Here is a 15561-nt window from a genome sequence, read left to right on the forward strand (position 1 = left end):
CAGGTCATGATCCCAGGGTCCTGGGATCGAGCCCCGCATCGGGCTCTCCGCTCCGCGGGGAGCCTGCTTCCTCCTCTCTCTCTCTGCCTGCCTCTCTGCCTACTTGTAATCTCTCTCTCTCTCTCTCTCTGTCAAATAAAATAAAATCTTTAAAAAAAAAAAAAAAAAAAGAAGAAGTGGTATATATACACAATGGAATACTATGCAGCCATCAAAAGACATGAAATCTTGCCATTTGCGATGACGTGGATGGAACTAGAGGGTACAATGTATAAAAATGTATAAAATGTATAAAAATACATTATATGTTTATAAAAAAATTAAAAACAAAAAAACAAAAAAAGATTAGAGAAGAAATAAATGATATACAAACAACAAATCAAACAAACAAACAAAAGACAGTAGAACAGATCAATGAAGCAAGGAGCTGGTTCTTTGAAAAAGTCAGTAAAATTGATAAACCTCTAGCCAGACTTACCAAGAAAAAAAGAGAAAGGACTCAAATAAATAAAATCACAATAAAAGAGAAGAAATAACAACCAACAGCACAGAAATACAATTATAAGAGAATATTATGAAAAACTGTATGTCAACAAATTGCACAACCTAGGAAAAAATGGATAAATTCTTAGAAAATAAACCACCAAAACTGAAACAGGAAGAAATAGAAAATTTGAACAAATAACCAGTAAAGAATTTGAATCACTAATCAAACACCAAAAGTCCAAGACCAGATGGCTTCACAGGGGAATTCTACCAAACATTTAAAGAAGAGTTAATACCTATTCTCAAATTTTTCCAGAAATAGCAATGGAAGGAAAACCTCCAAACTCATTCTATGAAGGCGGCATTACCCTGATACAAAAACCAGATAAAGACTCTACTAAAAAAGAACTACACACCAATATCCCTGATGAACATAAATGAAAAAATCTTCAACAAAATAATGGTGAATCGAATTCCACAATACATTTTAAATAATCACTCACCACAATCACATGGGATTTATTCTTGCATTGCAGAGTGGTTCAATATTTGTAAATCAACTAACACCACATCAATAAGAGAAAGGAAAAGAACCATATGATCATTTCAACAGATACAGAAAAAGCATTTGACAAAGTACAACATTCACTCATGATAAAAACCCTCAACAAAGTAGGTTCAGAGGGAACATACCTCGACATAAGGAAGGCCATATATGAAAAATCTACAGCTAATATAGGTTAGCTATAGAGAAAAGCTGAGAAGTTTTCCCCTAAGGTCAGGAATAAGGCAAGAATGTCCACTTCCATTCAACACTTCCATTCAACATAGTACTAGAAATTCTAGCCACAGAAATCAGACCAAAAAGAAAAAGAAAAAAAGGCATCCTAATCAGTAAGGAAGAAGTAAAACTTTCACTAATTGCAGATGACATGATATGCCAACAAAAAACTGCTAGAATGGATAAACTAATTTAGTAAAGTTGCAGGATAAAAAAAAAAAATCAATGCACAGAAATCTGCTGCATTTCTTTTTTATTATAAGATTTATTTTTTTAATTTAAATTCAATTAATTAACATATAATGTATTATTTGTGTCATGAGTACAGGTCTATGTTTCATCAGTCTTTTATGATACCCAGTGCTCATTACAATTCTGTTGCATTTCTCTACACCAATAATGAAGCAGCAGAAAGAGAAATTAAGAAAACAATCCCACTTACAATGGCACCTAAAGTAATGAGATGCCTAGGAATAACCCTAACCAAAGAGGTAAAAAACCTGAACTCTGAAAACTATAAAATATTGAGGAAGAACCTAAAGATGACACAAAGAAATGGAAAGACAATCCACGCTCATGGATTAGAAGACCAAATATTGTTCAAGTGTCTATACTACTTAAAGCAATATATACATTTACTACAATCCTTATCAAAATGCCACCAGCATTTTTCACAGAACTAGAACAATTCTAAAATTTGTATAAAACCATAGAAGACCCCAAATAGCCAAAGAAAACTTGAAAAAGAAAAGCAAAGCTGGAGGCATCACAATTCCAGATTTCAAGTTACATTACAAAGCCTTAGTAATTAAAACAGTATGGTATCAGCGTAAACCACACACACAGATCAATGGAACAGAATAGAAAACTGAGAAATAAACCCACAAATATATGGTCAGTTAATCTTCAACAAAGCAAGAAAAAATATCCAATGGGAAAAAGACAGTCTCTTCAACAAATGGTATTGGGAACCTGGACCACTTTGTTACATCATACTCAAAAATAAGTTCAAAATGGATCAAAGACCTAAATGCGAGACCTGGAAACAACAACAACAACAACAAAATCCTAGAAGAGAGCACAGGCAATAATTTCTCTGACATTGGCCATAGCAACTTTTTTCTAGATATGTCTCCTGAGGCAAGGGAAACAAAAGCAAAAGTAACTATTGAGACTTCATCAAAATAAAAAACTACTGCACGGTTAAGGAAACAATCAAGAAAACTAAAAGACAACCTACAGAATTTGCAAATGAAAAGGGTTAGTATCCAAAACTTATAAAGAACTTATGAAACTCAACACCCAAAAAACAAATAATCCAATTTAAAAATAGGCAGAAGACATGAACAGACATTTCTCCAGAGAAGCCATCTAGATGGTCAATAGACACATGAAAAGATGTTCATCATCACTTATCCTCAGGGAAATACAAATCAAAACTGCAATATCACCTCACACCTGTGAGAATGGCTAAAATTAAAAAAAAAAAAAAAAACATAAGAAACAACACATGTTGGCGAGCATGTAGAGAAAAAGGAACACTCTTGCCCTGTTGGAGGGAATGCAAACTGGTGCATCTACTGTGGAAAACAGTATGGAGATTCCTCAAAAAGTTAAAAGTAGAGCTACCCTAAGATCTAGCAATCATACTACTGGGTATTTACCCAAAGAACACAAAAATACTAATTCAAAGGGATACATGCACCCAGTGTTTATACCAGCATTATTTATAATAACCAAGGTATGGAAGCATCCCTAGTGTCCATTGATTGATGAATGGATAAAGAAGATGTGGTGTGTGTGTATGTGTATAATAAAATACCAAACAGCATAAAAAAAGAATGAAATCTTGACATTTGGAACAACATAGAAGGAATTTGAGAGTATAATGCTAGGCAAAGTAAGTTAAATACCATATGATTTCACTCCTATGTGGAATTTAAGAAACAAAACAAATAAGCAAAGGATAGAGAGAGAAGAGATCAAGAAACAGACTCTTAATTATAGATAACAAACTGATAAACTGATGGTTACCAGAGGGGAGGTGGGGGGATGATTGAAATAGGTGATGGGGACTAAAGAGAATAGTTGTCATGATGAGCACCAGGCCTTGTATGGAATTGTTGAATCACTATATTATATACCTGAAAGTAATATAACACTGTATATTAACTACCTGAAATTTTTTTAAAAAAAGGTAAGAAAACTAACTAAATAAATAATGAAAAATATCTTAAAAGAGTCTTAGGTTACATATTATGGCAGTCAAAAAAAAATTTTTTTTAACTGTATGTGATGGGCACACAACAAAGAAGTGGTTAGAAGATGGAGAGGGGGCTGACATGAAGCACCATGTCCCATTAAATGGTCTCCCTGGCAGGACGCAGATGTTGGAGTGGAAGTGAGTTAAGAGCAGATGCGTTGACCAAGAACCTTAGAGAAGGCACACGTGATGGCCTCCATTTCCCATGGGAAGTCAGGAGCAGTGTCAAATAAGCTGCTAGGAGAAGAGATTGGCAGGTTGAGTAAAGAGCTTGAGAAGAATGGCGACAATTTAAAAACAAAGAAATTACAGAGTGATGCAGAAGTTTCAGCTCAGGCTAATGGCCATAAATCATTTTGATATAAGATTTCAAAGGTGTGTGATTTTTTTTCCCCCTAAGTTTGTTTATCATCTCAGGGGGAGAAAAGTAGATAGGCTGGGCCCAGTTCAGCTGGGAGAGGGCAGCTAAAACCAGAGGAGAAAGGTCAGTGTATCCCTAGAAAACAACTGCAGGTGAAGAACCACAGTCCAAATCAACTGAGGTATGAGCTGAGGTCAATTTGTGGCAGAACTCTCCAGAAAGTGAGAAAGAAAAGAGACAGAACTTGTATATGGTGAGGAAAACAGAGCAAGAATTTCAGTGGAAATTCTTTCCACTGTCCAAGTTCCCTCCTTTTTGAACTTTGATTTAGCCCTAGGCTGAGTGTGGGAAGAATCTGTGCCAGCGCCCCTCCCCCCTTATTGTTTAGTTCTTTCAAACAGTTCCCCTGATTCCAAAGCTAGCCTTAACTTTTCCATTCCCCAGGGATCTGGGTAGAGTCACTCCATAGTGGCCCAAACCTGGCCTCCCCTGGAGATAGGCACTGCTGCCAAGATGTCCCTGTGTAATGAGATAAAACTCAATCCCTCTGCCACAAAGACCTCCTGGGCTCTTGCAGGATGTGGAGTGGCAGAGCAACCTGGAACAATAGCCAGGGTGAGTAACCTGTGGCCTCATCACATCCCCTTCTCCACTTCCAGAAGGGTGACTGCCAGCACCTTAGCCTCAGATGTAGATAACAGTGGGAAGAGTCAGCAAATAACACAGAAGAAAGAGAAATAATCAGTCTTGGACCATGGGAAATACTAGTCCTATCTCCTGCTTGGAGAAGAGGGCCTGAAGGAGGCTACCTATCTGAGGTTCAGGGAGTTTAAAGCTCAGACCACATTCCAGGGAGACAGGTCCTTTATAGCCAAGTTATCTTCCCACCTGGCATTCCAAGATCATTTGACCTCTGGTTCAGCATCTCAGCTATCCTTCTTCTTGTCTAGACTGGCATTTCTCCACAGGCATTCTCTGTCACACTGGTCTGGCTTCCCATAATGGCCTACGGTGGTACAGATAAATCCTGATTACCATGACTCTGTGAACCAAGTGGTGAAAGAGAGCTGGGAAGTTTCACCTTTCCTCAATTCCCTTGTTTTCAATACTGTCCATCTTTCCTTTCTGTCTGGCATCTCAGTCCAGAACCTTGCTGGGAGAATTTTTCCAGAAAGTAACCTGTCTTCTGTAAGAATGGAAGGGACAGGAGAAGGAATCATATAGATGCTCCCTAGAAAATCGTCCTGTTTTCAATCCCATTTCTTACTCTTGCTTTTATCAACTCTAACTCCCTAGTTCTGTTGAAGTGGATATGTGGCATAACCTCCTCTCTACAAACTTAATCTTCTACTTCTGCCAGTTTCTTTCCATTCTTATGATTGCTCCTCATCCGTGATATTGTTGATATATCTTATATCCCATCCTGTTCTTCTGCCATTGTCAGATAATATATTTTTAAAATTTTTGCTATCATTTAAATGAGATTTTGGAGAGAGTAAATGTTTGTGTGCAATTCACCATGTTTAATTACAAATCTCTTCCCATTAAATGTTGTTATTTTTACAGAGTAAAACTGTTGATTTATTCATATTTTATTATGAAAAATAATAAAATCCTCTCTCAAAATTAGAGAGGACAAACTTGATCTCTATATACCTACACCTAGCTACCAAAATCATAAGCTCATAGCTCTCTTGGTAGCTTGGCACTACACAATTCCTACCACAGGTGGCCCCCACTTCCCCAATTATTTTGAAGTCAATATAATGTCTTATTTTATAAATATTTTCAAATCTTAAAACACAGCCATAGTATTATAATCACACACACACACACAAAAGATCATCAAGAATTCAACCCATATTTAAATTTCCCCAATTATCCAATAAAAGTATTTCTGAATGCTAGTTTGCTTACTTTTTTTTTAAGATTTTTTTTTTTTTGACAGAGATCACAGGTAGACAGAGAGGCAGGCAGAGAGAGACAGGAGGAAGCAGGCTCCCTGCTGAGCAGAGAGCCTGATGCAGGCTCGATCCCAGGACCCTGAGATCATGACCTGAGTTGAAGGCAGAGGCTTAACTCACTGAGCCACGCAGGCACCCCATAGTTTGCTTACTTTTTATATTTGATTTGCTCAAAACAAGATCCTAACAAGGTTTGTCCATTGCATTTGGTTGATATGAATCAAGTCTCTCTTAATCTGTAGGTTTTCACCCTTTTTTAAAATTTTCTTATAATTTATTTATGGAAGAAACTGAACTTTTATCCTGGAAGCTTTGTTTTTGTTGTTTGGATATTTCTCATCACACATGGTGCCTTTAAACATCTGCTTGCCTGGTGTCTCCTATATTCTCTATAAACTGGTAGATATGAGACAGGCTTATTAATTTAGTAAAATACAGTGTCTAGTTTTCTCTCACTTGTGATAATATCAGCCCCTGATGACTTTTCTGCCATTATTTCATTGGGTTTGTTAAAAAGTATTATGTCAGTTCTATTACTTCTTTTTTTTTTAATATTTTATATTTTTATTTGAGAGAAAGAGAGCACAAGTGGGCGGGGGCAGGGGAGAGGGAGAGGGAGAAGCAGACTCCCTAATGAGCAGGGAGGCCAATGCAGGACTCCATCCCAAGACCCCAGGATCATGATGACCGAGCCACCCAGACACCCAGTTCTATTACTTCTTAATAGCTGGAATGCTTCTGTAGAGAGAAGCTTTCCAACTTCAGTTCCTTTCTTTACACCATGCTACAATTGTAGAAGAAAAGTAGGTTATTTGTCAGTTTTCAGAATACTGAATGCCTAGCCTTGCTGACCTCGTACTTACACATACACTAGCTAGCCTTAACATACTCTCTCTCTCTCTCTCAGTGTGTTTCGATCTGCAGCAGTTATTATTCTCACTGACGCTTGGTTGACCCATATTTGGCAAGTGGGAGACTCTCCCACTCTCAACTCATGACTTTCTTTGCCTTTTAAAAATAATCTCAGTTGTCTTTAGTTCCCTGTTTTCTACTATTAAAAGATATCCAAGGTCATTTGGTATATTTGCAGGGGAAGGCTTATCATCCATTTATGAAATTGGGGGAAAGGGCATTTAGAGACCACATCTAAGCATTGGGTGTGTTCCTTGCTACTGAACTGTTCTGGTTTGTAGCTATTTTCTGTAAATAAAGCTAGAAGATATGTATTATTTAAAGGAGAAATATCTCTTGAGCTTACTCTGATATTCCCAAGTGGATATTCTCAGTTTCATGATTACAGCATTTTAACTAACTTGTTTGAATTTACATACATATCCTCCATTCTTACCCTGAAAATTTTGCTTCCCAAATGCACTAAAATAACGACTCAAATGATCTATCTTATAGTAATAATAGCCCATATTATAAATAATAATACAAATATATTGACTTGTATTTTTATCCTTTTCCACCTGAATAATATCTAAATATATTAAGAATGTGTAGATTATGTCAATTTTTCTGCAACTCTCTATGAACATTGATCCTTTCTTTGTAGTCTAGTGGTCTTAAGAGATTTCTGAGATAAGTGGTAATTTTTTCATTTTGAGATTCATTGCTTTATCAGAGCACCTGTATAATTTTTGTTTATCCTTGCAATACAATTACCATACTTAGATACATATATATTTGCTTATTGGTATTTTATCCTAGTACTTAACAAAAACTTTAATGTAGACTTTTTTTCAATTTTCAGAAAAATATTTTATGACATATTTTAGCATCTTTCTGGTTTTCATTTTTATTTTACTCTTCTTCAGGAATAGCTATTATGTTTAAAATTCTACTATTCATTTAGCATCTTTATTATAGCCTAATTACTTTTTATCATTGTTTTCATTTAATTATATTTCATTATTTTCAATACTGTTCTCTATCTTTGAGTATGCTATTTTCTTTGGTTTACCATTTTTATGTTCACTTTCTTTTTAATTACCAACTCATTTTTATACCTTAATATCAAATATTTTAATTTGGTTCATGATTTCTTTCACTTATTTACAAATTTTTATCCATAATTTTCTTCTCCTTCCTTAATAATTCTTTATCTCAAAGAGTATTTTTACATACCTTTAACATGTCTTATCCTTTTTAATTTTTACATAATATGTCTGCACAAATTCTATGTTGGAATTTTCTGTTACTCATTTTTGAATGGGGTGAGCTCTACCAGGAATTAGTATTTATCCAAAATATGTCTGAGAGAGAAGAAATGGAGGATGACAGAACTGATACTGTCAAAACTTTATTTCATTATATTGTCTCTTAAATATTCTACTAGAATATGTGCAATCTGTGTTAGAGACCCAATTCTGTCATCTCCCTCAAAGAAAGAAAAAAAAAAGTCATTCCTAACTTCAGAGTAAGTTGATTACATTGGTGAGATATAGCATAACTGTACACCTTGGCTTCATAGTAAAACACCTTTCAGCTCTCAGATTTATTTTTGATAGGTTTTTTAAATCTTTGCTAAAAAATAATTCATTGACTGTTGCCCTTATGTAGTTTTTATTGACCTATTTTAGAGGGGGGTTTTTTGTTGTTGTTCTTTGGGTTTTTTTGCTTATTTATTTATCTGTTTGGAAATTTAAAGGTGAATCCAAGAAAAGAAAAATAACAAGCCCATGTTATCGACCCTTTAGTCTTCTACCATATGTCTGCAATCTACTTCCATGAGACCATTGTTTCTTGTTTAAAATAAAGCACTTTTTATAAGGCTTTTTTCGATCAACTCATATTCTTAAAGAAAACACTGCTTTCTTCAATATACAAAGAAATCAGTGTTTCACACTATAAAATGACACTGTTGTAGTCAAAGGATTTAGATTTATTCTCTGGTTGGCTTTTAGGTGGAGTACATTTTTAATCTCTTTACATTCCATATTTGCTAACATGTAGGAACTCATGTCACTTAATTACAGAGCTACTCTATTTTCCAATGCTTTTGTCCTTATTTTTCTTCCCAGACTGAAGAGGCCACATCTCTCTGGATACCTCAACTACTTTCCAAAGATGATCCCTTCCCAGTCTTATATCAATATCTCCTTCTTCCAGCCACAAGCCTTCCTGATGATTGGCATCCCAGGGCTAGAGGCTGTTCATGGATGGATCTCCATCCCCTTCTCCTCCATGTACACGGTGGCCCTCACTGGAAACTGCCTGATCCTCTTGGCTATAAGGAGAACTCCCAGCCTGCACCAGCCCATGTACTACTTTCTGTCCATGCTGGCCCTCACCGATGTGGGCCTCACCCTGTCCACACTGCCCACCACCCTGGCTGTGCTCTGGTTTGACCATCGGCTCATAGGTTTCAATGCCTGCCTGGTCCAGATGTTCTTCCTCCACTCTTTCTCTGTGGTGGAGTCGTCGGTGCTCCTGGCCATGTCATTTGACCGCTTTGTGGCCATCTCCAACCCTCTTCGCTATGCAACTATCCTCACCAATAGTGTCATCATTAGGATTGGGCTGGCCATTGTGGCTCGAGCCACTGTATCGCTCTTTCCTGGGCCCTTCTTACTGAAGCGACTGAACTTCTGCCCTGATAAGAATCTCCTGTCCCATTCCTTCTGTTTCCATGCAGATGTCATGAAACGGGCCTGTGCTGATATTACTGTCAACATCCTTTATGGACTCTATGTAGTTTTATCCACAGTGGGTGTAGACTCTTTGCTTATCGTCCTGTCCTATACCCTTATTCTTCATACAGTGATGGGCCTAGCCTCTCCCAGGGAGCGTGTCCGGGCCCTAAACACGTGTGTGTCTCATATATTAGCTGTTCTGATTTTCTATATCCCCGTCATAGGAGTGTCAATGATCCACCGTTTTGGGAGGCACCTGCCTCATATTGTACATGCTCTCATTGCCTATGTGTACCTGGTGGTGCCCCCTGTGCTCAACCCCATCATCTACAGTGTGAAATCCAAGCCCATCAGGGAGGCCATGTTCAGAATGCTGAGAGAGAAGAGGCAAGGCTGATGAAACCAAGAAACAACCACAGAATCTGAGGAAAAACATGGCCAGTCTTATGTCCAGAAACCCCTTACTCAGATCCCTGACCCAGACACATTATCAAGAGTATGACAACTGGATACCGTCAGATTGATGGGTGACAAAGTCTTCTTGATTCTTTCCTGCACTCATTAACTTCAGCTTTTTCTTTTTAGATTTTCTTTATTTATTTGACAGACAGAGATCATAAGTAGGCAGAGAGGAAGGGAAAGAGAGAGAGGGAGATGCAGGCCCCTGCGGAGCAGAGAGCCCGATGTGGGGGTCGATCCCAGGACCCTGGGACCATGACCCGAGCGGAAGGCAGAGGCTTTAACCCACTGAGCCACCCAGGCACCCCAAACTTCAGCTTTTTAATTCAGTTTTTACCTGTACAAGACTCTATGCTCATTACTAGGAATAGTAAAATGAATTATACCCAGTCTTGTCCCTCTGTTGCAGGACAGAAGCTTCTAAATACGCAACTAAGTTAAGTGTAATAAGCCTATGATAGGTACACACAAAGTGCTACAGGAACCTGGAAGAGGATTTCCTGTCTCATCAAGAGGAAATGAGAAAGGAGTCAGGGAAGAAGGATGAACGGTGAGTAGGAGTTTGTCACACAGAAAAGGTGGGGAAGGGGAAGGCATACTCAATAAAGGGGAAAGAATGTAAAACACAAAAACACTGAGGTGTGGAGCATCAGGGTGGCTCAGTTGGTTAAGTGACCCACTCTTGATTTGGGCTCAGGTCATGATCTCAGGGTCCTAAGACTGAGCCCACCTAGGCAGGCTCCATGCCCGCAGGGAGTCTGCTTGGGGTTCTCTCTTTCCCTCTCCCTCTCCCACTCCACCACCCCTCTAAAATAAATACATAACTCCTTAAAACATAACATTGAGGTGTGGAACTATCTGATGTGTTTGTGGAAAGGTGAGTAGTCAGTCAGATGTGGCTCCTCATAATCTGTGCATGTTGGAGGGAGAAGGACAGGAGATGAGATAGAAATGATGAGCGTACTTTGTGCTCCTTGGGGCCTGTCAGACCTCAGGGAAACATCTGCCCTCATTCCTTTTTTAAGAGTCAGCCATGGGAAGCCGACTGCTTTGTACAAGTTACACAGGTTTAACTGTGTGTTACAAATTAGAAAGGTGAAAGTGGAGAAAAAGAATGCAAGGAACACATTTAAGAGACTGTTGTAACAGTCTAGGAAAAAGAGAAGGGAAGCTAAAGTTAAGTTAATAATGGGAAAACTAGATGTATTCTTAAAATCTTATCTCTACAGTTCTCTTCTTTGTCCTCTGAAAATGCCAGAAGCAATGAGCAAAGCTAGGGCCCACATACTGGTTTCTAAATACCATTGCCCACTCTACATAACCTAGAATCCTTGGAGCAATGACTAATTCTAGGTATGAAGTAGAAAAAATCATAAAATGATACTGGAATAGTTTATGCCCTGAAGAAATAAAGAACACAAAACAGTAAGGTCATGTAGAAAAAATACACAGAAACTCATTTGAAGAGGCTACCAGTGGCGACAGATGGGTCAAATAGAACATTAAAAATAATTTTGATAGCAAACAGTTACCACAAATCGAATTTTTAAAGAAAGTGTGAGTCCATGGTGATATTTAAGACAAAGAGGGAGAAAAGAATGAAAAAAGAACTCTTCTTTAGAAAGTATTGATAGATTTAGAAAATTACCTTTTGCAGTTTTTAATGTAATTTAAAAATAATCAAAAAAGGCTGAAAAGATACTGGGGAAAAATTAGTCACACAGTCTCAAAGTATCACTGCACACACTATTTACTAAATAGGAAAGGATGAATATGCCTTTATGATAAAGAGACTCCCAGTTACCACCTTAAGCAAGTGATCAAATTTACCTTAACCAACAATAAGATAATCTGATCTTATACAACTTCTGATTTGAACAATAAGGACACAAAATCACATATGTAAAACTCCCACCAAAATTGCCCAACCTGAATCTAACCGTGAGAACGTAATTGGAAAAATCTTGAATATGGGAAACACCACACACACACACACACACACACACACACACACACAAACATAGACAAACACACACATACACACATTAACCGAGCATCTTTAAAAATGCAATTTTATTAAAAGAATGTTGGGGAATTAATCTAAATTGAAAGAGATTAAAGGGATATTACAACCAAACACTAGCATTAACCAGTAGTTATTAGGACAATTGTGAAATCTGAATATGTATTTTATATTGATAAAATTATTAGATTAGCGTAATTTGCTTAGATTTGAAAATAGTTTGGTGATTATGTAGGAGAATCTACTTTTAGGAGGCACATGGTTAATGTTTATTGAGAAGTATTGCAATGTCTACAACTTACTTTCAAATGAATCTGCAGAAAAAGTGTGTATGTGGGGTGTGTGTCTGTGTGTGTGTGTGTGTGTGTGTGTGTGTGTACATGTCTGAGAGGGGAAGAGGGGGAAGGCAAGTGAGCCCCAAGCCCCATGCCCATGATCCTATAATCTCAAGAGAGACAATACTGTCTCTCAGGTAATTATCGAATGAATACTGAGAGAGATCCTAAGACTGAGCCTGGGTAAACTAATCCATTGGTGTTAAGAATGCAGAATCAGAATGCAGAGGAACCAAAATAATTCTATTTCTTCTTGGCTAGAATGTGCTTTCCATTAAGACTTGAATTGGGATTTTGCCCAGTCCCATCCCAAGCCAAGCCAGGGGTTTCCACAGTGATCCCTAAGCGCTTTGTGCTTTCTTCAACTGTAGTGCTTAAAACTCTATATTGTAATTATGTACAATGGTGTATGAGACTTTGAAAGTAGGGATCAGTGATGATGTTCTAGTTATTTCTGCCATCTCAGTGGTTAACCTGGGCCTAGCGCAAAAGAATACATTCCTTAATAAATAATGTTTTAGTGAATGAAGGAAGGAAGGCAGGCAGTGAAAGAATGTAGCACAAAGCCAAAGGATCTGGTCAGAAATGAAGATCTCTGGGTACAGGGTCCAGCACTCCTCCCCCAGTTTACTTCCAAATGCAGGCAGCAGAGGATGAACCCATAACTGTACAGCCCTTGGGAGTGGATCCCCAGCTTTGTCTAATACTGTAGTAGTCACCTACTACTCTCCCACCTTAACTGGAAGACTCTCGTCCTTCCAGGAAGAGATCAAAGATTCTGTCTTCTGAGTCTTATTCCCTCATCTTCTCTCTTCCACTCTCTTTGAAACTGGCACACACCTCTCTCAAAGAATTTACCACTTGCTATTGAAATCATCTTTTTACTAATGTATTCTACTTCCTGGAAGGCAATTACTGATTCACTCATTTACACTGAATGCCTTCATTACCCATTAAAGGGATTGGCCTAGACATTGCTTCAGGAACATAATTTGAACAAACCTATTTATAAATCATAATTCCTGAAGAAATGCCCTGATGTTTGTTCAATAAAACTCATTACTAAGTTCAAGCCATACTCCAAGCAATGGAAGCTATAGATGTAGCTTTTCACAGCTGTGCAGCGAATGGGCATCCTTTGCTCCAAAAGGCATCTTCTTGCTCAAGAATGGATTTCCTCCAGCCTTCCACAGTTGCCGGAGATTGTATTAATAGTAGAGACTCATGCTATTTTGCCTCAGCTCTTAAAATTGGATGTCCCTGGGGTGGAGACACCTTCATTTGAAAGTCATCCCAAAGAGACCACTGAGGCAGGCACTTTCTTCACTGGCAGGCACACTGGCAGAAAACTGGGGAGTTGGAAATTTGAAATAGGATTTGGAGGCCAATGTTTGGGAATATAAATGCTCTTTTAAGATGCTTCTGCGAATATCTCTTTGAATCCTGACATCAATTCTTTGGGGTTTACATCCGGGAATGGCATAACTGGATGATATGGTAGTTCTACTTCTAACTTTTTGAGGACCTGAACACTGTTTTCCAGAGAGGCTACACCACTTTACATTTACTGCCAACAGTACACAAAGGTTCCAATTTGTCCACATCCTTACCAATATTTGTTATCATTTGAATCATTCTTTCCTTCTCTTTCTTTTCTTGTCTTTCCTTCCTTCCTTCTTTCTTTTTTTTCTTCCTCCCTTCCTTTCTTTCTTTCCTTCTTTCTTTCTTTCTTCCTTTCTTTCTTCCTTTCTTCCTTTCTTTCTTTCCTGATGATAGCCACCCTAAGCTCTGTGGGATGATATCTCACTATAGTTTTGATTTGCTTTTCATCAGTAATTAGTGATGTTGAGCAACTTTTCATGTACCTGCTGGCCATTTGTAGGTTTTGGAGAAATATATATTCAACTTCTTTGTCCATTTTTTAATCAGGTTATTTGGGGTTTTGCTATTGAGTTGGAAGAGTTCCTTATATTTTTTTTATATTAGTCCTTTATCAGGTATGTGGTTTACAAATATTTTCTCTTATTCCATGGGTTGCCTTTTTACTCTGTTGTTTCCTTTGCTGTGCATTAACTTTTTAGTTTGATGTAGCCACACTTGTTTAATTTTGTTTTTATTGATTGTGCCTTTGGGGCCATATCTAATAAATTATTGCCAAGTCCAAAGTCCTAAAGATTCTTCTCTGTTTTTTTAAGGAGTTTTATCATTTCAGGTCCATTTTTTTGTATGTGGTATAACATAAGAGTCTGATAGCATTCATTTGCATGGGGATACCCCATTTTACCAACCATTTGTTAAGGAAATTGTCTTTTCCCCACTGCATAGTCTTGGGACCCTTGTCAAAACTCAGTTGACTGTACATATGCCATTTATTTCTGGGCTCCCCATCCCAAATGTCAGTTTTTATACCGAGAACATACTGATTTTTTTTAATTTTTAAAATAATCTTTATACTTAGCATGCTCATCTACAACTGAGCCAGCCAGTTGTAAAATGGTACTGTAAAACAGTACCATACTGTTTTAAATTACTGTAGACTTACAAAGTATTTTGAAATCAGGAAATGTGATATCTCCAATTTGTTCTTCTATCTCAGATTACTTTGACTATTTTGGATCTCTTGTGGCTCCATATGAATTTTAGGATTATTTTCTCCGATTTCTATAAAAAACACAAAGACAGAGACATGGAAGCTCTCAGTAAAGATGTGTGCCTTCATTCATCTCTCTCTGTCTTGGGACACTTTATTCTCCATCTATCTTCTCAGGTTACTTGACACATACTCACTGTGCAACAGAATGAGGCTTTCACAATGATATCACATGAAGAATAGACACAGGAAGTAGGGGCGCTTAACCTGCCTGAGCCCTCAGGGCCACGGGGAGAGTAGACAGAAACACAAAGAACCCTGGGTCTCTGAAAGATTCTATTGGGGGGGTGGGGCGCAGGGTAGAAAATGCTCTGTGTGACTCCAGAAGCCTGATCTGATATCACTAAAAGGCACAGTAAAGGAAAAAACCGAAATGCCCCCAAAATTTCCTACAGATATGGTAGAATGGATAAACCTAGAGATGATGATGATTCTAGGCATCTCCTCCACAATTCAGTTGCTCAACTATCTCATTTGCTGCCCTCTAGGCCAACACATGTATCCCACACATTTTCCATTGCCCAGGAAAAAGCAAGCACAGACTATCCTCTGTGGCTCTGGCTTGGACATCCCTGGGGAATAGCAACTCACTAAGGCATCC

At 37.9% G+C, this 15561-nt stretch overlaps 1 protein-coding gene across 1 annotated transcript; it reads left to right on the forward strand.

Moving 5' to 3' along the window:
* Nucleotides 1-8927: 8927 nt before the first annotated feature.
* On the forward strand, nt 8928-9890 carry LOC308350028 (olfactory receptor 51I2-like; the record flags this gene model as incomplete). Its single annotated transcript, XM_080815028.1, has 1 exon — nt 8928-9890. One exon carries the CDS (start codon nt 8928-8930, stop codon nt 9888-9890), a length of 963 nt encoding a protein of 320 aa, XP_080671154.1.
* Nucleotides 9891-15561: the final 5671 nt, after the last annotated feature.

The sequence above is a fragment of the Martes martes genome (assembly GCF_963455335.1).
Source record: "Martes martes genome assembly, chromosome: 10".
In the NCBI taxonomy this organism is placed as follows: Eukaryota; Metazoa; Chordata; class Mammalia; order Carnivora; family Mustelidae; genus Martes; species Martes martes.